At 42.0% G+C, this 26,356-nt stretch overlaps 1 protein-coding gene across 1 annotated transcript; it reads left to right on the top strand.

Annotated features, from left to right (window-relative positions):
* The first annotated feature begins 1,430 nt into the window (after positions 1–1,430).
* On the top strand, positions 1,431–19,083 carry RRAGD (Ras related GTP binding D). Its single transcript, XM_050709511.1, has 7 exons — positions 1,431–1,845; positions 6,963–7,258; positions 7,677–7,876; positions 8,897–9,011; positions 14,400–14,542; positions 16,206–16,354; positions 18,175–19,083. Exons 1-7 carry the CDS (start codon positions 1,431–1,433, stop codon positions 18,324–18,326), a joined length of 1,470 nt encoding a protein of 489 aa, XP_050565468.1. The 3' UTR covers positions 18,327–19,083.
* The last annotated feature ends 7,273 nt before the right edge of the window (positions 19,084–26,356 follow it).

Below are 26,356 nucleotides of genomic sequence, written 5' to 3'. Positions count from 1 at the left end.
GCCAGCCTTGAAACCTAACAGCCCTTTCGGTGCAGATGTGATCAGCCGGTACCGGAGTGAGACAGACGGCTCTTTATGACAGACCTGGAAACTTTTCTCCGCTTTCAGTCGGGAGTTTTCAACAGACTAATGTCCCCCTGGGCCGTCCCATGACATAATGCTAGAAATTTCACTGGTAAAAGCTCTTGGTCCCAATTCCTTATAGCAGACTTAACTTTGAAATACTTCACGTAGCCTTTTGGGACACAGTAAATTTGTTCAAGCAAAACTTCCAAGCTGGTGGATGAGTTGAGGAGAAAGAAAGGCATTTCAACACATTTGCGTATGGGTAATTTGTCATGGCATGGCATGGCATAAAAAGGGATTTCCCCTCTCCTTCCCCTACGGAAAAAAGTGCTCCTCCATTATCTCAAGTGGATTAGGGCAGCCTGGAAAGCCTCCTGATAACAGCAGCACAAAGGGGCAGTCAGAGGATAGAAACAGAAAAATGTGGGCTGGAGCACAGCGAGCTCAGCTCCCAGTGCTACCTTCTCCAGTCCTACCACCACGGGGTGACGGCTCCAGTGCCCAAGGTGGTGTGAGACAGCAGGAGCATCACCAGGAGCCCCGCAGAAGAAGCCTCGCTGTGGGCAGCGCGCTGTGGTCCACCTGCAGCGTTGGTCCAAGGCATGCAGATGAGCATGCAGATCCATGGCAGGCAGATGAGTGCAGCTCAGCCCGCTGGGTGCTGCAAAATTCCATCCTCCTGTAGAGTTTTTACTCCTATGACTTCTCTTAGTGGTCCTGTGTAACATGCTTGAACATGAGCCGGCAGTGTGCCCAGGTGGCCAAGAAGGCCAAGGGCATCCTGGCTTGTATCAGGAATAGTGCAGCCAGCAGGAGCAGGGAGGCGATCGTTCCCCTGTACTCAGCTCTGGTGAGGCCACACCTCGAGTGCTGTGTTCAGCTTTGGGCCCCTCGCTACAAGAAGGATATCGAGGTGCTCGAGGGAGTCCAGAGCAGGGCTACGAAGCTGGTGAAGGGCCTGGAGCACAAGTCCTGTGAGGAGCGGCTGAGGGAACTGGGGTTGTTTAGTCTGGGGAAGAGGAGGCTCAGGGGAGACCTCATTGCTCTCTACAGGTACCTGAAAGGAAGGTGTGGAGAGCTGGGGGTCGGCCTCTGCTCACAGGTAACTAGTGATAGGACTAGAGGGAATGGCCTCAAGTCGCGCCAGGGGAGGTTCAGGTTGGAAATGAGGAGACATTTCTTCTCAGAAGGAGCAGTCAGGCATTGGAACGGGTTGCCCAGGGAGGTGGTGGCGTCACCGTCCCTGGGGGTGTTCAAGGAAAGGCTGGACGTGGTGCTTAGGGACACGTGTTAGTGGGTGACATCGGTGGTAGGGGGGTGGTTGGACCAGATGAACGTGGAGGTCTCTTCCGACGCTAACGACTATGAGCCTAATCACCCATCGGCGCCCGGCCTCCCGCTCAGGCACGACTCGGCGGCGGGGCCGCGCGTGCGCGTTCGCGAGTGCCGCGTGCCCGCGCCGCCGCCGTGCCCGTCAGGTGACGCGGGTCAGGCCGCGCTCCGCCCAGCGGCGGGCGGGGGCCGGCAGGGGACGGGAGGGGAGCGGCGGCGGCGCCGCACCTGGGTCCCCCCGCCCCGAGGCCGCCCGCAGGCAGAGGGGGAGCGGCGGGAGCGCGGCCGGCATGAGCCAGGCGCCGAGGAAGCTGCCGGAGGAGGAGGAGGAGGAGGAGGAGGGGGACGAGGAAGAAGAGGAGGAGGAGATCGCGGGTTTGGCCGGCTACGCCGACGGGGCCGGCTCCTTCTCGGACGGGGACGCGGAGAGCGGCGGCGATGAGGCGTGTGAGTGCCGCGGGGACCGGGCCGAGCCGAGCCGAGCCGAGCCGAGCCGGGCCGCGGCCTGGCGGCGGGCCGGGCACCGGGCTATAAAAGGCAGCGGCCGGCCCCGCAGCTGCGGGTGTCACTCGGCGGGCACGGGGCCGCTGGCTGCCGGCTGAGCCCTGCCAGGCCCCTTCCCGGAGGAGCTCCCGGGGCAGGGCAGGGCAGGGCAGCGCCGAGGGGAAGCCCCCCCCTGCCCTGAGGCCGCTGCCGAGCTAGCGGCGTTGTCTGCAGGGAGGTAATCCGTGCGCTGTGCCCGGGGGAGTTTGACTGGATATTTTTCCACGGGAAGTTCATGAAATCGCTAAAAAAAATTGCGTTGGTTCTCCATAGTAACCCTATTAATATTATACTTAAGAGAAACAACCCTTTGCATCCTGACTAGCAGGAGAAGACGGTCCATGCAGGGACCTTTCTCGTCCAGGATTAAGACAAGGCTTATTTTAACCCTTCAGATCCCCTGGCCTTCTGTTTAGCTCCGAAGTCTGGAGAAAGAGGGGTAAAAGAGCAGCGTGGGATTTGGATCAGGGTTTTTTGTGCCTAACACCGGGCTGCAGGGCTTTCCTTTTCCCAGTTTCTATCCTACCCCTTCCCAGGTCTGTACGGTGAACAGTCCCAAATTCAGTGTCACAGCCTCACAGTTTAGTGTTTCTCTTACTTTTCAGAGGAATAATGGAAAGGGCAATGCAAGGAGGACAGCTTCCATGCGTGGCTGTTGAAAGTGAAGGGAGAAGCCAGACCTGAAAGTAAAAATGTAATTTGTGCTTGTGGGCACGCTGGATATTTCAGAGCTTTGTGTTGGTCATCTCTCACCTTGTGCTGGTTTCTTGTCTCTGACCTGAGCTGAAATGACTGCTTCATCTTTTGACTTTACAAATGGGGTTGTATTCAAAGACCTTAAAGTGCTTGGTTCACATAAAGCCCAGTCATCTTTTTGATATGCTCCACTAAAACATATTTGCAAGCAAGGAAACCTTTGCGGAGTGTCTGAGGAAGTAGCTTTAACTCATCCTTGCTGAGTGCCACACTTGTGTCAGGGTAGAGCCAGGTCTTGTGGTTCTGAGTTTTTCTTTGGCTGCAAGAATTTCCTTCCACCAGGCATTTCTGCAATGTCCATAAACCCACAGTAGCTGTACAGCTTGGTTGATTGCATACAAGCTTTTTCTGTTAACTCCTTAGGCTCAGGCCATCTTTAGTGTTGAAGACGTTCAGTGTACGTGTTTTGTAAGGCTGCTGTCTCGACAGCATGCTGAAGTGCTGTAAGCATCATAGCTGCAGACAGTAGCACTGGAAATGCCATGAGGTGAACGGGCCTTGTAGGTACGTGAGTGGAAAGTATAGGACTGGTCATTCCCCTCTATACAGAAAGGGTGAAAACTTCAGAATAACATAATTGCATTAGTGGGAAAAATAAACAAACAACTACCATAAATCATTATTAGCTCTATGCGTTGAAATTATACTAAGGGTTATTATCTTGTGATGATAAAATGAGAAAAAACTTTTCTTCTGGTTTGGCATAGCTTGAGCAGATGAGCTGAGAACTAGAGTCTTGATACTGGTGAGAACTAACAGTACACCTTCCACCACGGCATCCCCTTCACACACAGCTATGAAGCACTGGTAGTCGTAGGCTTCTGAAAAGTGATTGAAATTGATACGAAATTTGGGACAGGTTTCCAAAAAATCAATGAACATCTTGAATAATGTGAAGGAGATGTTGGATTACTTGTACTCTGTGTGTCATGGTGAAACAGGTCGGGACTGCTACGTGCAGCTCTCAACTCTTCACAGCTGGGCTCTTCTGCGTGTTGCAATGCACACAAATTACACTCCGTAAGCAAGGACATCACTCAATTCCTGACCAAATTTCTGTAACTGCAGTTCTTTTGTGTTGGGAAAGTGCTTTGGGGTTTGTTAAAATTAATTTGTGAATACTTCAAAGGCTCCGGCCTCTAACCAGCATGACTTCTGTTCTTTATGGCGGCTTAGAAAAGTTGAAATGTGAAGGGCTGTTGGTAAGTGTTAGAAACTGCCATTTTATGACATTTTATTCTGTGCAAAAGTGAATGAAGCAGGAAATGTTTCATCTAATGAGATGGAAAATTATCTTACCCATTATGGGATAGAGAATAGTTTAGTGTTTCTCTTACGCCCATTATAATCTCACTCAGTAACCTAGTCTGGGGAGTTGCAAGGCTACATCTACTGGCATTTCTATGGCAAATTAAAGAAGGAGTTGTCATGTACTCTGGAAAGGAATGTGGGCAGGCAGTGCATCATCCAATTCCTTTACATATAAGGTAATCTCTTAACTCTCTCTCCAAGGAAAGTGCTACAGCAGCACTGCTATCTAGTCAGGTTTGGATAATATTAATTTGCATCTCCCTGTCTTCAGCTGGCAGAATTTCAAAGGCTAAGTAACAGTCTTACTAGCAGAAGAGATGGCAGTCATTCTGCTTGCTAGTAACTGTTTGCACTTGCAACTCTGCTTCTTTACAATGGTTTTAAGATAAAGCAGTTCCTTTCTAGTAAGGATTATGGTGCATAAAAATGTATCTGCCTGGAAAAATTTAATACAGCAACAATATAAAACCCCAAGTTATTTAAAATATTTTTTAGATACACTTGAGTTTTTAGCTTATCCCGTAAAGGAAAGGGAATGATTTATAGCTAGCTTGTCTTCTACTTGTCTCGTGACCTGTCAGCACTTTGGAAACTGCTGACCACCTTCACCAGAATTTGAAGGAAAGAAGCCTCGAAGATAATTAAGTTCATGCAAGTTTGATGAAAACTGGCTCTCAGAAGAGCGGAGAGACCCCAATGAAAGCGTCCTCAGAGAGACAGGCAAGCACACGCACACGTTCAGCACTTGGCTGACCGGTGCACACGCGCGTTCTGTCTAGCCAGTCGGCATGTGTTTAGCTGCAGGTCGGCCACAGCATGCCGTATCTGTTACTTGGACGATGTGTCATAAGACATACAGGGGAAGTTGGTGTTATTGTGGTGGCGAGAGGAAAGGGAAACAGAGTACAAATCCATGGCAAACTAGGCTTCGGAGGTTCTGGTGTGGACAGAGCAAATTGGAGTTTCTTCATTCTTTGAAACGTGCAATAAAGCATCGACCCAAAGGCTGTTTTTTTTTTTTTTTTTATATGGCTTTATAACGAATTTCATTCAATCTAGTTCTTGTAAAGCTTTGAATAAATTATTTTCCTTTCTGACGGTCAAGGTGCAAATTGCAGGATGTATGGATATATGAACATTAATGAAATACTTGCTATAGTTTTGGCAGCTGTAGAGAATTTGTGTGGTGAAGAAGAGAGTGGGGTGAAAGAAACTGTTAAATCCTGTGCCTTTGGTTTGCTTCCTTGACAAGCCTGTGCCCCGCAGAACATAAAACACTGTCAGATTGTCCTATTTTTACCCCTGTTATTATCCCTCTGTAAGCGTGAGTTATTGTAGGCACGTGCTTCTTGCAGTCACAGAAAGATGATGTTAGTGTTGAGATTGACAGGAAAAGTAGAGCAGTGTGTTGTCTGTGGTTTATTACTTCCTAAATATCGCTGCCTGTGGATCAGCAGAACCTGTCCATTGCTGCGTTAGGAGGACAAGCTTCGGGCGGCGATACCAACATCCTGCTGCTGTTTCGCTTGAAGGGTTTCGCCTGTGCGCTGCTCCAGCCTGGCAGTGCTTTATAGGTGGTAACTGACAAGAGCACAGTAAGTGATAAGACCTGGCAAGGCCTTTCAAATGTATTTAAAATGCACAGGATTTTACAGATAATTAGCTCTGTCCTAATTGCCTGTGCTCTCTATCAGTCGCTGGGGTACCCTGGGCTCACGCTGAGTGGTGTGACCGCTCACGAGCCAGCAGGTGGTGCCAGGGGGATGTTGTACACACACTGCGAGTCAGTTGTGAAGCCTCAGTTCCTGGATAACAGACGCTCGGGAGGCCCAAAGGGACACAAACAAGATTCCGGACATTCCTGGTGGGCACATCCTGCGCTTGTCTTTCTGAAAGCAGCGAGAGAGGCTTGAACAACACGTGAGAACAGATTTGATAACTATGTGTGGGTGTAAACTGTTCTCCTGGGCAAAGGATTCTTTCAAGCTTTCTGCGTTCTTCAGTCCACAGGGCTACGTGACGAATTGGCAGCCTCACGTTGCTGGTTCTGTGCTGCTTCTTCTGGATTTTGGTACTCTTGGAGTAAGGATGATCACTGTAAAGTATGCAGGGCAAATGCAGGAAGGACGTTTGTATGAACAAATGTGTGCCCCTTTTCCTGCAAGTCGAAATTCACCTTAGCAGAAGAAGAGAAAGAAATAACTCAGGGCACAGCGTAATTGTATGTTGAATAGGCTGTTATGCGGTAGGTGGGAGAAGGCCTGCCTGGCGGCTACTGCGTTCAGTCTGCCTCAGCACTAGGAAATGTTCGGTTTTAGTCACACCAGTTTCTAATTAGGGTGGGAAACACAGCTGAACCGCTTTGTCCCCAAGCATTTGTTTTGCGCATAGGCAAGGGATACACTGCAAACTTACTTATCAGGTAACAGCATTTTATAGATTGTAACACAAATTATTCAACAGTGGGTGAAATCTTTACCTTAGAAGTGAGCTCGGTGCTGTTTTAAGTCCCAGCATAGAGGAAATGTATGCCTGCTGAGTCGTCTTCTTCCTATAGCTCTTGGGATGTGTGATTTCTTTTTTTAAGGGAAGGAAGCCTTCGCGTAGCTTTTTGAAGTCACACAAGCATAACTAAAACTCCTTGCTTTCATGATCTAGCTATCAGTTGACAAGGACAGATAGAAAGGATATTCTTTTTCAGTAGAAACTGAGCTATCACACCTTCTGCAGTCTCTGTTACAGGTGAGTAGTAGGTTTTATGATGGTGTGTACTGAGGAGCAAAGAATCCAAGTTAAGATGTCTGTAAGGCCACTCCCAAAGTTTAAAAAATGGTAATAATTGCATAAATCCAAATAAAAACGTTACAAAAATAAATGTCAAATACATGTTGTCTGGCAGTCACCGATTATGTTGTTATAATATATTACTCTTCCTCTTGTATGATTTTATTCAGTTTTGGATTTCAACGATCCCTTCAGTACTGAAGTTAAGCCAAGAATCCTGCTCATGGGCTTGAGAAGAAGTGGGAAGTCTTCCATTCAGAAGGTTGTCTTTCACAAAATGTCACCGAATGAGACCCTCTTCCTGGAGAGCACAAACAAGATTTGCAGAGAGGATGTGTCCAACAGCTCCTTCGTCAACTTTCAGATATGGGATTTTCCTGGGCAAATTGACTTCTTTGACCCTACGTTTGACTATGAGATGATTTTCAGAGGCACTGGAGCACTGATATTTGTTATTGACTCTCAGGTAAAAAGAAAAAGGGGCGGGGGTGCATTTAAACTACTTTTGTCTTTTTGTCCTTGAGCAACAGGCAGATAGATTGGAACGTAGAGGTTTTTTCAAAGGAAATAAATAACTTACGGTTACAAACACACATTAAAAAAAAGTTGTTAAAACTTGAAAAGCTGCTAGGTTATTTTTAAGTCTGTCTCCTTTTGCAAGGTGTTTGAAACAGTTAACTAGTTTGCTTTAGCATTTGAAGGTTCTTGTTCAGACTCCCAAATGCTGACGGCGTGAGATTGGTGCACTTGCTAGATATAGGCTGCCATCTATCATAAGAAATAAAATACTTGTTGCTGAGCTGTAGCATTATGTAAAAGTAATTATTGTAAAACTTAAGTTATTTTAAAGAACCTTCCTACAGCGTTTATTTTCCCTTCGTTAGGATGATTACATGGAAGCATTAGCTCGGCTGCATCTTACTGTGACCAGAGCCTATAAAGTGAATCCAGACATCAACTTTGAAATCTTTATCCATAAAGTGGATGGTTTATCCGACGATCATAAGATTGAAACGCAAAGAGATATTCACCAGAGGGCAAACGATGACCTTGCAGATGCTGGATTGGAGAAAATTCACCTCAGGTGAGGAAAAGCTGCTGTACAAAGAATCTTAAGTTGACTAAGAGCAGTTTATTTAACAAGTTATTATTTTTCATTCTCTTGAAGTAGTAGGCAACAAGGTTTTGACATACGAAGGAAAAAATTAGTCACAGATACCGTATTTGACCTGAGCCAAACAGTGTTTTATTTCTGAGTGCTGTCTTGGAGGGCAAGATAAGGAAGGGAAGTGCTTAAAAGCACAACAAATACGCCGAAGTCCTACCAGTATTTTTGCTGTAGCTGCTGTCTTGAAGTAAGAAGCATGGGCAGTGGAACCAGGCAGTAGTGTATATGCCGTCTACATCACTTTTGTCTCCTTCAAAACCCCTCCTCTGCCTCACAGTCCCCTCCCGACCACTAGTGCTCACTGCTTCGGCTTTCTCAGAGCCACTTGGGAAAACAGGTGTTCTCTCTTTGCCTTATGTCTGGTGATGAAGCAGATTATTGTAGCAAGTAATTAAAAACAAGGGACTAATGCAGACTGGGATACTAGGCAACATGAAGTTTTCATGTCATCCTTAGCCCTTAAAGCCAAGTAAAAATATACATGTAAGCAGAGAGACCTGTTTCGTTAACATGCCAACTCATGCGCTCATAAAAAATTGACTGTTGTTGCATTGTTAAATTGGTCCACAGCTTTCAAAAAGTGAGTCACAACAGACTTATTCAGTAATGCTCCTCTCCTGCAATTTGAAAAATATTTTCCTAAGGTTACCAAGGTGGGAGTTGCATCATGAAGTTCTACATCAAGTGCTAATTTGCAGTGTCTCATTTTTTTTTGTGTAGAGATATGTAGACCCATGCCAAGCATAATCCTGAGAATTTAGTTTCTGTATGAAGTCCTGTGCTTCAGTCATAACATGTGACTTTTGATCACAAGGGGTAATTGTGTAATTGTAGGCACTTGCTGTTTGACAATATTTCATTTCACTCGTAGTATGAAAGGTACATCATGTTCACAGTATGTGGCTAAAAGGAAAATGTGGTGACGTTTTTTTCCAGCTTTTATCTGACAAGCATATATGATCATTCTATATTTGAAGCATTTAGCAAAGTGGTACAGAAACTGATTCCACAGCTCCCAACACTGGAAAATCTGCTTAACATCTTTATTTCAGTAAGTACTTGTTACATACTTTGTCTGTAGACCTAGCTATGTCCAACATTGCATGTTCAGCTGTTCTGTTCACTGCCTTCTGAGAGATTGTGAACAATGTGAGCTTTCAGAGAAATTATCAGAGCTTAGTTGAAAGGCACCCACCTGCAGCTAGGCCTCACCTCCCTGTTTGTCTGACGGTGTTGCTGAGCTGCTGAGACTCAGTATTTCCTGAGTGAAAATGACAGTGGGTTAGCAGCCGCCACTTTTCTGCTCATATATCCATGTGAATGTTGCAAAGGTCTGTGCTGCATGCATTGTTTAAGTAACACTTGAAATTTGTGCAGATAAATTCTTAAATGAGCATCATCTAGTCGGACCTCTTACGTCGAGCCGTCTATAGTACTTCCTAGAATTAATTCTACTTTGCATCGAAGTTTACCTCTCTTAAGAAAATCTTTTCATCTTAACATTGTTAGAGGTAGAGGCCATCACAGCTTTCACAGTTACTCCCGAGGTCAGTTAGGGAGCTTTGTGTAATGGCTTGTTATCACTGTGGAGGTAATTGCTTGTTCCACTGTTCCTGGCTGTGTGCTCCCTTTACCTCTTCGTGCTGGTTGTGACACATGCCTGTTCCCTTGGGGAGTCACTATGCCACGTGCTCGCGCAGCAGAAGACTGTCCAGTTCGTCTGATGGCTTAATTTAGTCAAAAGCAGTTAATGGAGGAGTCCAACATGCTCTTGTTTTGGCAGAAGATAAGAGATGGGGACACGTGGCCATGAGCAAAGGCAAACACAGTCAGTGGTTTATGAAAAGGGGGAACTTCTCCTTCTGGTGGTCATTGATTCAGCTCCAAAAAGCTGCACCCTTTCTTCTCACAGCGTTATAATTTTGCATCTTGCATCTGGCGTTAATTTGTCAAACTTCAATTTCCAAGCAAGGCGTTTTGTTTTCCCTTTTTGTGATTCTGAAGTAATGAAACTTACTTAATATCGTTCAACAGCCTGCAAGATAAAATTAGACTTCACAGTTTCTCAGTGTGGGGTGTGAGAATTGAGGGAGAGGGAGGTTGGATGTGTTGCTGAAATGGAGGAGCTAGGAATGTCTTTCCAAAGCTTATTCTCTTACTATTAGGCAATCAATGATGACATTTCATAATGAAGGTTTTATTCCAAAGATCTGTTTCCACCAAAATGGCTGGACTGTATGCCATTTATCGTCCAGCCCTGAACTCCACTTAGGATAGAAAACTAGTGAAAGGATGATGCTTATAGCTCTGGAGCAATTTGATATTATTGCGAATATGCTGCACAGTATTAACGAGGAGGCTGTCTGAATGATAATCGTCCCGGTGCCAGAGCCACCCCAGTCACTCGTACTGTGAGTCTGTCTCTTTATGGGGTCTCCTCACTGTTTGGAGCTGGTGAAGAGCTTGTACCAAACCACAACGTGAATTGGGCACGAGCAGTTTTCTGGATGATGGTGGTTGCTTGTGGGTCTGGGACACCCATGAGGAAGGTCCCATAACACATAGAATATCAGATGTAATTGGTAAGGAGGAACCGCTCTTTCAAATGAATGGGAAGTTCAGAGAAGTGCTCCTGAGAGACAGGTTTCCCTTACACAGTAAGGACAGGAGTCTCAGACTGTTTTTGTATGCTCCAAATAGAGCATAATCCAGTTTGTTAGTGGTGTAGAGCAAGACATAGCTGCATCACTGTGTCCTCAGTGTGCTTGCTTTCTGTTTTTAAGAGCATCTTGTATCTGTAGACAGGAGACTTGGAATGACTCTACTGCAGCCACAGGAAGACTAAACATCATTCTCCAGCGTAGAATTAGCGGGCGCCTCTTTACTTTGTCAACTTAATGACAACAAGTCAGGTTAGGAATCTTGACACAGATTTTGGTCTTGCCTTGCCTTAGGAAGCCAGTGTGTTGGGTATCAAAGTGTGGGTGCGTTGGTGTTCCTGTGCGAGTTGTAGCAATATTCATGAGGATGTGCTTTCGTTTATGCCATGAACACTTCCAACACAAAAGATGGTGATTACAGAAATAGATCTACGATCACCCCTGAGTTCACCTCAGGTTTTTACACAACTTTTATAGTGGCACAGTGGGTTAGCTTGTACAGCTTATGTATTTGAGCATCCATCAGCATGTTAATGCTGCTTCTACATTTTTTCGTCTTAACTGTCTGTAAAGCGTGAAGTAATAGTTGGTTTGGCATTCAGAACCCATGTAAATCTTGGCTGACTAACACTCTACCAGCTTCTTATAGAGGGATGTCTGCTTTTTTTTATATTTTTTTATTACTACAGCCCTAGCAAGCAGTCAAGTTGTGTGACGTGGGAATGCAGATTTTTCTTTTTAAGTGCTGTTAAAAACAGTAAACTATCACAGTGAATATAAAATTAAGTATACTTTACAATTTAAGTATACTTTAACAATTCAAATTTTATAATCTGTAAATTAAGCTATAGTACACTAAACTTTCTGTTTCCCACAAAACCTGTTTAACTGTCCAAAATTCATTTCTACCTATACATGACTAGTGATATCCTCAAGTTCATTTCAAAACAACATTTTAGGGCCAAAGAAGGAAAAGGATAGGCTTGTTTACCCAACCTAACAGTTGCTTTCATATGGTTGTTTTCCCTAACTGATCGTTAATGATAAAATGTCTCTTTAAATACTGTTTTCTTAATTCAGTGTTTCCTGACTTCTTATGACTTCATAATCACTGTTTGTTCTGGTATTTTTTTTCTTGAGAAATTTCCTCACAAACATTCTGGCAAATTCTTTGCTTTTGTAGTTAAAGGCAAAATATAAACCCTGACAAATGAAATCAGCGAGGTCATGTGGGTACAGTTTAGTGGTCACTAATACTGCCAGCCCATCCTACCCTTTCACAGACATTTGTCACCATACAGAGTTTGACAGAAGCAAATGCGTGCCAGCTTCACAGCAAATCCCACCATAATTTATTAGTTTCAACTGAAGACAATGGTAGTTTAAGTTAGGATGCCAAGCTGTGCCCTACCGGCACGTGTAACTGCTGGCATGGCAGACTTCTCAAGATGGAAACCTTTTAAACTGTCACTGCAAGTACACACAAGCTGCAGCTGCTAGAGCTCTGAGATGGGTGTGCCACTTCTCATTGTTAAATGCTACAACATCGTCACTGACATCTAAATATTCCAAGGTACATCTTACCTGTACAGCTGAATTTATCACTGTGTTTGTCTTCACATAATACATCTTATATTTGACTCCTCATGAATGACAATACAGGGCTCAAGTTCCAACCTTTTTTGTCTAAAATTTTAAATATTTATTTTTTAAATATGTTCTTTTTAAATGTGTATTCTGGCAATGAATTACAGCTGTATATTCATACGATATTTACAGGTAAATCTGGTGATTAATCATATTTGACAGCATCTATAGAAATGTGTGAAGTGCTGTCGGATTTTTGTATATTGTTTAAAAACTAAAATTGCACAGCTATTGCATGTGGCTGGAATAACCAAAATAAATATACATATATTTTCATTCTTTGTGGTCAAAGAGCATAGGCTCATAGAGCCATGTAAGCTGAGAGGGATCTTTAGAGGTCAGCTCCTGCTGAGAGCCAATCTACTTAGAGCAGGTTGAATATGGCTAGGTCCTGTTCAGCTCTTTTTTTTTTCCCCATCCTTACGGCCAAGGATGGAACCTCCACAACCTCTCAGGCTGTCACGCTTCTAGTGCTTGATGCTCACTCATGCCAAAAAACCTTTTTTTCTTGTATCAAGTCAGAATTCAGCTCTTTTGCCTCTTGTCCTTTGACACCATAGCTTGGAGAAGAGATTGGCTGTCTTCCACACACCCTCCCGTTAGGTATTTGTAGATAGCAATGAGCCTTCTCTTCCTCAGGGTGAATAAACCCAGTTCTCTGGGAGTCTCCTTGTACATTGTGTGCTTCAGCTCCTGGACATAAGGTATCCAGAGGGTATGCTTTGTCTTGAATTTTTTTTATTAATCAGTTACAGAAATGGGCTATACATGAAGTCCTTTTCCATAATGAAATGCAAGAATTTAATCTCTGGTACCATTATTGATTTATTGATGGGTGTTTCCAACCTTAGTTCTGTGTCCAGCAGTGGAAGAATTAAACTCGTTTAAAATGAAAATATCCAAAGTATTGCTGACCAATGTACAATAGCGTACCAAGGGTTGGAGTCTTTCTGCTTATTTCAGGGGAATTGGAAAGTGCTAGGGTTACTTTTTAGTCTCTTAATTAAGTGTTAAATGGTTCACTTAGAAAAGAAAGAATAGGGAAAAGAAAATTTCTGTAACTACAAAGGAAACTGTAACTACTAGCTTTTCAGAGTGTTTTTGACAGTCACAAAACTGCTGTGGCAACAGTCCCAAACCATACTAAAAGGGAAGCCCATATATAGGAAAAAATATTGTTCGATGGGAGAAAGTTGATTCTTTTCCTGTGTATTTGGATTGTGAAGCATGTTTGTCAGCTTGAGCTTCAGCAATACTGGGAAGTTGTCCTTTGTGTTCATCCTGGGACAACTGCCCAGGTGCAAACCCTTGATACCAGCAGGCAAAGCTGCGGTTTTCAGTTAAACAGTACCCGTTTTCCTTTTTTTTTTTTTCTCCCCTCCAGGAAACAGGTTTATGATAGTTTACCCTATCTACACAAAGAGCTAACTGAGCTAGCATTCCTGCCTAGCCTCTGAAAGCTGCAAATATGATACAACTTCAGCATGGAGAGAGTCTTGATCAACTCGGCAGGATGACAGGAGATGTCATAGTACTAGCAAGCCTTGGCGCTATAAACATAATTTTAACCACCAGTTCTATATGAAAAATGAAAGAGCGCTATCAAAATACTGGTCTTCCTCCTACGATCCTAGAAGATGTTCTAAGGAAAATGGCAGTAGCACAGCTACAGGCCCTGATGAGACGGTTTCTCATTTTCTTTGAGAAATTAGTTCCCGATTCCTACTGTCTTCTTTGTCCTCAACTTTCTCTTTTCATCGCTTCCATCAGCTTACGCATTCAGTTTTCTTTTTATGTCCACTGTCACAATCAGAAACAAGAAGCCAAAATCTTAATCTTGGAATTTTCTCGCATTTTCCGCTGAAAATAAATGTAATTTATCCAGATGCTTTCCAGAGAGGAAGCTGGGGAGTCTGACTTGGCTCAGAGGCAGAAACATTGAAAGATCTTTAGCCATCACAACTTGCTACAAATACTTCAGTGCTCTAAAGCTCTTTGAAAATGAGCTTGATTGCAAATTAACTCCCACTTACTCAGCCTAACTTCTTGTACAGTAGGCAAGTAGGGGAACAAAAAAAGCTTGGTAGTAGTTTGTAGACATGGTTTCCATTTTCATTTTCTTTTTTTAATAGAATTCTGGGATTGAAAAAGCATTTCTATTTGATGTAGTCAGTAAGATCTACATTGCAACGGATAGTACTCCAGTGGATATGCAAACCTACGAGCTCTGCTGTGATATGATAGATGTTGTGATTGACATTTCTTGTATATATGGGTAAGTAAATTGTTAATGTCTTTCATAGAGCTGTGTACCTAAAATCTGAATGATCTCAAAAGTAGAATGATGTGGGTATAAACAATAACGAGAAGGAGTAATTTATCAGGGCAGGGGAGAAGGAGGAAACGGCAGGCCTCTGAGGTGCAGATCAACTGCCAGCAACAAACTGTTTCCTGCCCAGCCTCTCATGTGAGGACCTTCTTCTTTCTATGTATTTTATTTGTAGGAAGGAGTGGCAAGTAGTTTTGTTTACTTTAATAGCTAGTGGCCTCTACTGGCTGCAGAGAGCTGCTTCACTCTTCCTTCAGTTCTCTGTTTGCCCTGTCTTCCCTGCATTACATTTGTATTTTTCAGCATCCCCTCTTTATCTTTAGCAACTGGAGAACTCCTGGAGTAGCTTGTTCCTCTCCTTGAAAGTTATATTGGTGTTTATGGCTTGCTCCAGTGCGATACCAGCTATTCCTGAGACAGGCAGGGGCACACTAAGAATTAGTGCGTTATGAGGAGGCTAAACCACAGTATACTTATAAGAGTGTGATAGTCCTTGGTAGCCTGGAGTTCCTACCTTTTTTTTTCTTCTTGCAGTCTTACAGAAAGTACGAGGGAGAATGCTGGTGGAGGTGCACAATAAACGTTAGAACTTCAAAAGAACAGCAAATTGTTGAATACCTCTGTAAAATCTTTTAAGTTGTGTATTCTACTGTATCTTTCAAGTATTGGATTTGGTCACTTCAGTAGCTGTACAAGAACTTGTGCTTTCGAGAGGTGTGCAGTAAAGGATTCTGATTCTGTAGCTTTTTTATTTTTGTACAGATAAAGATACTGCTGTGTAGTTCAAACAACTGCATTTAATTATTATCTGCACAACATCACCTGGGGGGCATTCTAATCCCAAAATGTCTCGCTGCCACTGACTCTGTGTGATCATGTAGCATTTGCCACCAGAAATCTGTTTGTCGTGTGTTTTAGGCATAGACTGAAGATAGGACATTAGAATTAATTTCTTGTCTTCCATTCCTGGAGCATCTGTGGATTTTGCTATTTTAATATATTATTAATGCTAGTTATTCTGGGAGACTGATGATAACTTCCCATTTAAGAAGATGTGTATATTCAGGAATTAAGGTAAAATTAAAAGGTCCAAAGCTAATAGAGAGATCATCATGAGGCATCATCATCTGTGAAAGAGAAATCTCTTCATGATATGATGCTGCAAAAGCCAACGTGTCTCATGATGGCTTAAATTATCAGTCAGCTGCCACTGCTTAAGTAAGGTTGTTGGATTTGGAATTATCAGCACAGATTTAGTGGTTCACGTGTTTTAGATGAAGCTATAATGCAGTGCATTGATTAAAAGAAAACAGCCTTGTAGTAAATGGTTTGCAAAAAACAGTGCTCCAGTTCAGATACTTGGCTATCAATCTGATTTCTAGCCCCAGATCTAAGATCTGGTGTGTATTTGGATAAATTACTTAATCTGTGTCTACGTCATTTACATAGTGTTTACATAGTGTGTGGCTTAAAAAAGAGTTTCCCTGAAAGATTAAAATGAAAATGTTTTCAAGTTTGAGATTACTGGGTGAAAGAATCAATATGGAAATACTTCTGTTAATACACCTGGTGTCGTATCTTGTTTGTTTGTTTGAATATTGCTCTTTAGGCTTAAAGATGATGGCACTGGAACTCCTTATGACAAAGAATCAATGGCAATCATAAAACTGAACAATACAACTGTCCTTTATTTAAAAGAGGTGACAAAATTCCTTGCTCTTGTTTGCTTTGTCAGAGAAGAAAGCTTCGAGAGAAAAGGTATTCTTCCCTTTTCTGATATTGCATTGCATTTACCTTATATTAATGAATTAATAAATAACTGTGTGATTGTCATTAGCTGATAAAGTCTCCAGCTGTATGGCAAATATTGAAGGTAAGTACAACTTAATAGAGCTTACATAACGTGTTTAAAAGCATGAGGTATTTGTGCTGGCATTAAGATAAGATGAAATCATAAATGTATTTGACAGCTTTCTAGTATGAAAGCATACAGTTTACATCCAGTGCAATAAAGCTTCCATCTGCAACAGTAGAATGTGTCAATTTATCTTGGCCAACGTTGCTTTGTACCTATCGGTACCAGCATATGCATTTGGAACAGCTTGAGTGCCATAACCACGGGAACTTTACTGAAGTTGGCTGATAGAAATATGTTCTTGCTTTTCCTTGAAAGGAGGCTTTCAAAAAGCAGCATATTTGGGAAGCATGTTTCATATTTTTCTATTTCATATTTTGCAGTTAAAGTGTGTAACGTTTCTTGGTTATATTGATCTGACCCTGGTCAAGGTCAATACTGAACGCTTAGTTCATTATCACTCTGCTGACTGTTGTGGTGTTCACTGAGTTACTGGCCTTTGTCAAATGTCCTCAGACTGAAACTGAACAGCGGAAGAATGACCCATCATTTTGGCTTGTGACGCCCCCCCCCTCCTTGTGAGATTAATTCACCAGTTGGTGTGTTTGTGAATGCAGTACTCTTCTCATCTCTGCACTAAGAAATGTTACTTTAGCATACCCACTAACAAGGCTGTTTCAGAAAAGACAGCTTGATGAGCGAACACTCGTTAGGCTTTGTCCACAGTTGTCAGATTGTTTTATCTACATAGTTTGGGACACTTCATGCAGTAGTCAGTACTCCTTAACAGTATAGTCGTAGTATTATAATGCAGACTAACTTTGGTGTCTGGAAACTTCCACATAATATTTTGTCTGAACTTAAGGGACAGGGAAAACAACTCCTGGAAAAATCAGTGTAACATGGTGGATTTAAACCATTTCAAATATGTATCATCTGTTAAGGAAATTAAGGTGGAAAACACTACGGTATTTGAGTTAAGAAAGCTTAATTAAGAAGGCAATTACCTTGTACGAGGTTATAAGCTCAGTACCGAAGTTCTAAAACTGTATTACTGTATTAGACATTTTGTAGCACCCAGTAAGTCTTGTGAGTGACTACCGATATGGCTTTATAGCTTTTCTGTGGGATCACGTTCAACCCACTCACACGGTAATATTAACGGCCTATTATGGATGTATGTATATAATCTAACAACGTGGCTATTGTGTTATTTTTCAATTACAGTGTAAAATGAAGTATAACTGGCTTCTATTTGGGGATGCAGCTATTGACTATCTATTTCAAAGTCTACGCGTTATCAAAAGAAAATCCCTTGACTACTAGGTGCTACTTGTTTTTATCACGGTTCCTATGTAACGCAAAGTTACAAAATGACACCATAATTTGGGAAATAATTTTTATTGTAGTATGCTGAACACTTCTCCAAAGCTCTTAAGTTAAAGCTTTGTTATCTGCCAAGGTACTTCTTCTGAGTCTGCTCTTAAGACTAATAAGTGTATTTAATACAGGATACAGTATGGAACTGTAATGCTCACTGAATTGCTTGTATTTATCAAATGTACTTTTGCTTAGCATAGAAAACATTGCCTAGAAAATCCAGATTATGACCTCCAGAAAAAGGAGTGCGGTATTTCAGTAAATGTAGAATATAAACAAATCTGTCATTGCTTAATTTGTGTAAATGTCTTTATTAATATGGAAAACATTTTTGTCTCTGTAGGATTAATAGACTACAATTTCCATTGTTTTCGGAAAGCCATACAAGAAGTATTTGAAGTAAGAATGAAAGTAGTAAGATCTCGAAAACATCAAAGCCACGTTCAGAAAAACAAGAGACCCACTCCCAATGGGACACCAAGAATGCCACTGTAACTGAGGCTTTGTAGCACTGTGGCGAGCAAAATTTTCATGAAGTTGATGTGACTTCTGCATCTCATTGCACTGAGTGAAGAGGAAAACCAGTGGGACTGATGTATTATATGAATTTTCCCTGAATGTTCAGAAAGCACTGTTTAAATATTTTTATCCAATCAGTTTTTTTAATATAGTGAGCACTTTGAGCAAAATGTTGTATATATAAGCATTGAGGTGAACACTTGTAAGAATTTTCTTAATATATGCTGTAAACCTTTTTCATGCCATATTAAGAAAAAACAGCTGTGACAGAAATACTGGGTACATAATTTGCACTTTTTCATGTTTTCCTTGTGGAGTTGGACTTTGATAAACTTAGTTTTTATGGTGATTTTGATGCATGGCGTCAGGTAAAATGTATGCTGTAGTTTATTTACCTGCTACAATCGAATTGGTTAGTAAACAATTAAGAAAACTTGGTACAATGCCTTTTAAAATTTGTGACAGCTAATACCTAACATTCATACAGATCTAATTTCATATATTTTTTGATTTATAATCTGAAGAATAATTTTGAAGTATTACAGCAATAAGTACCTTACCAGGGATCATAACTGGTAGGTAAACATTAGCTTTTATAAAACAGGTTTTTGGCCAAATTTCATCTATAGAGTTCTCCATAACACTGGTAATGCCCTCTGGGTCTATTTATATTATTTACCTCAGCATATACCAGTTAAATACCTTTCTATAAAGACAATTGTTTTATAAAATGGCTCTATGTTGCACTGGTATTTTTATAAGGCTTTGGAGGAGGGTGGTGTGTCTGAAAGGTTGAATTTACATTACTAACTTGTTTTGAGAGCCTGCACATCTGCAGTTGGTGCAGTGAAGAATCTGTGTTTATTTCCTTTCCACCCTGCCATTCAGTTCCTAGTTGGAAGAACAGCTCTTTTTTTCCCCAGTCCCACTGCAAACCAATTGCACGTGTGTTCCGGAGGTGTTGCTCTTGGGAGCGGGAAGACCCTGACTTGCATGGAAGGCAGCTTGCAGTACACCAGAAGCGGGTAAGGGGAGCTATGCTTTACTCAGTCATACAATAATTTGCCCCTAGCTGACATAGCTCGGGAGATAGAAAGGGAGATGGGATTTGAAAGTTTTGTCTTAGCTAAGGCAAGGCATAGTGCCGCATGTCTAGGGAGTTAAGAGCTCCCAGTGTTTGCTGGCTTTTGTTGAGAAAGGAGGGGTTTAACCTGTGGTAAGCAAGTCTAAATTTAGTGGTGGTTTGAATGCAAATGCAAAGTTTCTGTATGCTATATATGACATATGGACAAACCTTGAGGCTCTGATGCTGCACTGAATATAGGAACTAGGAGAGCTGTTTGGCACTGAATGCAATGGCTCTCCTCACAAACATCTGCCAAAAGAAAAAAAACACAGTAGTTTCCAAGCCCTTTACTGCTGCCTGATGCACGTGACTTACTTATCTTTTTGGAACAAGTTGGCCATTTTGGCATGAGTCTATTGAGTATACGTGGAGTTCTTAGAAATAGGTGTTAGTCAATAGAGGGATCTAGGCTCCATAAAGTATCACTTGATCGGGAATGCGGTTCTGAGTGCTGAAGAAGGTGAGAAGCGTTGAGAGTAGTATTGGTCCTGGTGGCAGCGTGAAGAATAATGACCGTAGCTGTAATGAAAGTAGAACACTTCAAAAATACAGAGTTCAGTTTTGGTCCTGTCACCACCTGTTGTCGTAGGTGAGTGTGGCTTCTCTGACCGTGCCCCTCAGTTAAAGTAAAGCTCTTTTCAGAGGTCACCCCAGAAATGGTGGGTAAGAGCTGCCTTTTCACAACTCTCCAGTCCACAGGACTTCTACTGAAGGACAGAATTTTCCACCACACGTTTGTCTTCCATTTTGTTGAGACCTACCATTGTGACCCAATCTGTTTTTCTCCCTTCCCTCCATTCAGGTTTATGTGAGATGAAGAACACCTACCAGCGTGCATCATTTGTTGGACGAGACATTAAAAAAGTGTCTTATACTGGCTGTGGTATGAATGCTATCTAAAGAATGTAGTTTTCTTATGTTTGCCCTGAGATCTATATAGTCATGCATACCCTTATATTTAGAGAGACTATCAACGTAATTAAGGCTTTCATTTACCATTAAGTTCCCTGAAGAATTTGACTACGCTGTACAACTTAGTGAAGGTGACTTGAGCTAATACAAATCTTCTAATTGGATATTATCAGAGTAAGAATAATTTTCTTCAGATTTATGTTTCAAACACGTTCAATTATGAAGTTGAAAGAACGTGAAAATGCATTAATTTTACTCTAATTTTGGTGTTTTTCAGTTTAGGCAATGACTTGTGTGTTTCACTTTTGAGTAATTCTCTGTTTAGTGACTCAGATTTTCATGTACTAGTTGAAGTGATTGAGCACTGAGGCATGCAAGGGTTTGTTTTGTTTGTCTTTAAAGAACTTTTTTTCATTCTCTTCCTCTTTCTTTCTAAATTTTATTGAGGTTTTAGTTTTCCTTTTAAAGGGATGAAATACCCCATATGCTGTAAGAGCTAATTTCTGACAAATTGATATAGAGAGACCTTTTTTTCTTTAATTAGAATTCATGCAAGAAGTAAACAGTTCCTGAGTAGTGTGATACTTCCAAAATGTGTGAGCTGTGATTCTCCATTTTTGAGTGTCATCAGAGTGGCCTAAACATGGGAAGGCATTACTAAACTAGCTGTGTTTCTTTGAAACTCTTTTTTTAGAATAAAACCAAACCAATTTAGTATCTCTCAAACACTTTGAAGTCAGGAGCTGGATAACTTTAAAACATTGATTCTAACAACTTGTAGTTGATGAAATCTCTAAGTAATTCTATAGGCAGCAGCCCTGAGTACTTAATGACATGGATTCTCTGAAGGGTTAAAATGCATCCCAGAACGTGCAGTGGAAAGTGGTTATTTAAAATGCTGCAGTACTGGAGCATCTTTTTAAAATTCTGTGGATATAAACTTACTGTGCATTAGCATGGAAGTGTTATCAACAGGAGAAAACTACTCTGATAACGCAGAATTCAAGTGCATCGTTTGAGATCACATGTTTTGTGATGGAATTTTCTTTTCCCTCATTAAAACTGAAATTCTGTGTTTTCTTGCATGTGAAGCTCCGGTACTGTGATGAAGTCTTAGTTCATTCTGACAAAGCACTGCAGCGGTTTCTTTTCTTTGAAGAAAATGTTCAAATAGTATATTTTCAAAATTACTGACCTCTAACCTCCCTCCAATTTTACACATCAGTTTAAGCTGAAGAATTAAAGCAAATAAGCCCAAACAGGGAGTGACACACAGTAGAAAGTGTTTGCTTTAATGACACAAGTACTGTCCCTTTGATTTGCAGTAGTCATTGCAGAATATTTCTGTCTTAAATTGAATGTTGGGGTATTTTGTCTTAAATTGAATGTCAGCATTTGCCTACTGGATGATATGCATGACATTATTACATAGTGATTTTTGATGCTGCCGCTTTGTTTATGCCCTGTTCTTTAGGGAAATCAGATTGTTGACACCAAAATCTTGTTTGGATTCTAAATGTTTATTGATAGCGACATCTGAATTTACTCAATTACAGAGGAACACATCAACTTTGCCCATTTCAGCTGTGTTGGAAATGAGAAATAACCCAGCATTGTCTGGGGCTCCTCTTGCAGGCTCCTCTGATTCTTCATGGTGACATCTGTTTGACATCCCACTTGGTTTTCCACTGTATTAATATTTGCACATTAGGTCCTGTACTTACCCTCAAATGGCTGATTTCAATACTTCTGTTTCTGGGTTCTTTTTGGAAATGGTAGAGGACAAAAAAAAAAAGACTCAAACAGGTTGCTTCTTCTCATTTATTCTCTCCCTGATATTTTCTGCAATATCTTTTCTGATTTTGTTCTCTCTGTGTTGATGTTTCATTGCAGAGAAGTCAGATAGCCAGTCTCCTTGGTCTATTTTCTTTGGTTTATAAGCATTAGGAGCTACAAGCTAGGTCTTGAGCAAAAATCTACTGAAAAAATATTGAGTGCTAAAAATCTAAGTTGCACACAATCCATTAAGTGCTACTGACATCCTTAAAACATACGCTTATGAAATCTTGGTGCTTTTGTACACCATACAAAGACAGGTTCGTACTTAAATTACGGTTTATCCTGGCAGTCGCATTTTAAGCATTTCTCATTTGGCTCCAGAACATCTTTAAAAAGAAAAGATTCATATAGATAAGGATGTCTAAGGAAAAAAAATTCTAATGTTGTCTCTTGGACAAAACTAACATATTTTTGATAACATAATTTATTTTCTGGATACAAGTTAGGGGAGGTACTCTGCTGAATATTTTTTCCTGACGGTGATACCGGGAGCTGCTACCAGAAGGATTATTTGTTTCAGAATTGCTGAGTACCAGCAGGTAGTGAAAAAAACACTGCTGCCACACCTGCTCCCCCCCCCTTTTTTTTTTTTTTTTACCTCAAGACTAAACATGCTCTAGCCTAAATTGTGAAGGGTTGGGATTACTGCTGATGGGTACCTTATAGGTGGCTATAAATATAGATGGGTATAAACATGCCCAAGGAAACAAACCAACTACCACCACCAACAAAAAGACTGGCTTACCTGCAGTATGTAAACCAGGACACTTCATAGCGTATTCCAAGATGCGTTCTTTCACAAAATGCTGGCCAAAAAAAAAAGACCATGGGCTTACCACAACAGGATGCACGTTAAACTATGTGGAGGTGGGCTGGGTGAGCTCAGTTGCACCACATGGTCCTCAAAGGTCCACATAGCTGTATCCAAAAAGTAAGTTACAGAACAGTATTGGAGCTGCCTTCATTATTACAGCAGGATTTATCCTTTGTGTAGGTTTTACTCTCTACTTGGTGTGGACTAAAATCCTTTTTGGACTCTACTGAACTAAAATGTAGTGTAGGAACAAATACAGGAGTATAAATCGGGTATGAGCACACTGAGATTGGAAATCCATTCCCAAATCCAGAGAGCTGTGATGTTCTGGAGCCTCTATTCAACATAGGGAGAGCAAACAGCCTAGCTACTTCCAAGAGGAAGCTCAGCTTGTTGATGAAAAAGCTTGTGAGTTGTGAGAACCATATCAATTCCCTGAGAGTGCAGACACTGGGAAGTGCTGTAGTCCCAACTCTCTTCCTTAGTCCTTGATAAATGCTGCTCTAGTCCTTCCTTGGCTTTCTGTTATTCCAGTTTACCCACAAACTGTTGGATGGTTGTTTGTTTTCAGTAAGTGTTGATTGGCTGGAGTTGTGGATGTCCCAGCAATAACATTAAAGTCTTTCACCAGAAACTCCCAGGGTTTCTAGAAGCCGCACCATCCACTTCGCAGTGGTATCACTCAGGAACCCTAGGCCCTGTGCTACGTTTCCTACTTGTGCAGGGGTTAGATCACTGTTACTTTAATTTCCCAGTGTTGCTCATGCCCATCCACATCAGTTTTGCGGACTACTTTGATAATAACCAGATGCAGCTGAGTGGGGGAAACATCATCTGTTCCAACTCCTTTTGCAAAACAGCATATGGAGAGAACAGGAATGGGCCTTCGGGGTGAGCCAGCAGAGCCGAATCAAAAGGAAGTTACCCAGTCCCAAGGGCCAACCTCTTCATCTCTAAATCCTGCGTGGGGGTGCCACCATACTCTGCTTTACTGCAGTGCCCTTTTCAAGGGTTGAATCATCCTCTGGTGAGTCAAATGATCTGATCCACAACTTTTGTCTTTTCCAATACTCCCTTCACAGCTGCTTCAACTTCTTCCAGCTGTCAGTATGTCATTCATCAAACTCCTCTCTCACATCGTGAGTGCTGAACGCAAGCTCTCTGCAGCAGAGAGACAGTAGTCAGCTCAACCCCTCCAGTCCTGCTCCTCTTGCTCAGCACTGTTTCCAGTCCCGTTCCTTCAGTAATTTCATTTCATATTTCAGTTCCACGTTTTTGTACCTGTAGACCAGCAGGAATTGTTCCAAGTTGTGCAGTTTGTCGTAAAGCCCACAATGCAAAAACTTGAGTATTGGCTTTAAATTTCTTGTTCTCTTGACAGCTTATGAATGCCTTACTTGCTTTTCTCAGTGCACCCCCTCCCATAAAAGCTTCCCGCTGCTATGAACTGAGGGCATCCTTAAAGGTTCCTCAGGGTGGGAGAAGTTCATTCCCCTTCCCACCCTCCCCTTTATATTGCTACCATTAATAGTCCCCACAAAATCCAAGCTATAAATCTCAAATTTCAAAAGTTATGACAACACTAGACTGCATAATTGTTTTCAGCTTTCGTTATTCTGCTTTCAGAGTAACAAAATTCGTCTGCTGTCTGCATCCTCTGCCAGTCTGCACTCCCCCAACTCACGTTGGTAGGCGTGCAAGAGAACACCACCTCTGCAAGTGTATATACACAATTTAAAAGTGTAATCATTTAATGGTTAATGTGCATAGTTAGGAGTAGAAGTTACTAGGCTAAGTGTTAACATGCTCACCCCCTCCCGCAACAGACCGTACAAGACCTCGATACCCAGTGTCACCAGACTGACATCTGACTCTGTTTGTTCGGTCTAGTGGTTTATAACTTTTCATTGGTGTTATCTTTCCAAACCTCATCACAACAACCCGAGCTCTGTCCGTGATTCCGCCTTTCTTATCTCGTCTGTCTCTGCTGTACAGGCTTTTCTCACAGCTCTTTCACCGTGCTGCCATTTCCTGAGCAGGCTGAGCCAAGGTTACGCGGCTGGGCCCTATCATGGCTGGGCTGAGGAGCCTAAACAGTGAGAACTGCAGTGGGAGGTGACCTGTTAGGAGGCAGTCGAGTAAATAGTCAAGTTAATGCAGTCAGTTGGAGCCCTGAGAGAAGTTTAATTTGCCAGGTGGTAGAAATTCACATTTGGTCAGCAGAGCCTCTCTCTAGGCTCTCTTGACCTTTGTGATTAGGGATTTAGTCCAGTTGCCCATACAGGTCCCTCATGCCATTTACAGTGCTTTATGGCCTTCAGCTACTGCCTCCTTCAGGGCAGCACCAGTATCCTGTAAATTTCCCATATCATACCTCTGCTCCATATGGATGTCTTGCATACCGAAGGGTTCCTCATGTGACATCAGATGCATAAGTGTGTGCTATGGAATCAAGCGCTGTATTTCTGCTAACCACCTGAGAAACTCCTGAGTGTCCCAGATACCTGGATGGGGTTGGCAGAGACATCTGATAACTAAATATATCTTGGTTAATGACATAGTAAGCTTTAATCATCCTTAATACTGATTGTAAAACACTTTTTGAGGAGCTTCTAATTAAGCACCTGCTCATAAATCCTTTATTGGCATTGCTGAGTCAGTAGTGGCTATATGCAAGTGCTTGTGTGCAAGCAGGTACGTGCAAGAAGTTCACATTAGAGTCCCAAGGAGCATTTCTGGAATGGATGGGATAGGAAGACTGCTTGATGGCAGTCCAACAGAGGTAATCCTGACTCTTTTCTTTCTGGCTGCTTTGTAACCATAATGACAGATATTCCCTTCCCAGAAGGAGGGTTATGGGAGTTGGTTAAAGTGAAGAGGCATGGGGAGCAATTCACGTAATGAACAAATAGCAAAAAGGAAAAGAACTCTCTGTGTATGCTTGGGCCTGAAGAGGGGAGATCATGAAAAACTGGCTGTGTGGAAGGAGACGAGCTATGCCTGGCATTTTCTCCCTAAATAGTGGAATAGGACCAAAACAATCTTAGATTGGAGCAGTTCCTAACTACTCGCCAACTATCCATCTCTCTCTGCAATTTTCAGGGTAAAGAATATGAACCAGAGAAAATTTCTGTCATTACCTGTAGTTACTGAAGCTGATAGGTAGATTGGTGAAGCCAGGAGTCCTGCACAGCTGTCACTCAGCAGCTTTATCTTTCACATATGCCTTTGCAGGTTTATTTTGAACCAGGAAACAATCTGAACTATTACAACTATGGTGCCAGTGGGGAGTGAGTGAAGTGACAGGTGTGATTT

The sequence above is a fragment of the Cygnus atratus genome, chromosome 3, assembly GCF_013377495.2.
Source record: "Cygnus atratus isolate AKBS03 ecotype Queensland, Australia chromosome 3, CAtr_DNAZoo_HiC_assembly, whole genome shotgun sequence".
Taxonomy (NCBI): Eukaryota; Metazoa; Chordata; class Aves; order Anseriformes; family Anatidae; genus Cygnus; species Cygnus atratus.
The sequence above is the reverse complement of the archived record's forward strand: the minus strand, read 5'-3'. Positions and strand labels throughout refer to the sequence as shown.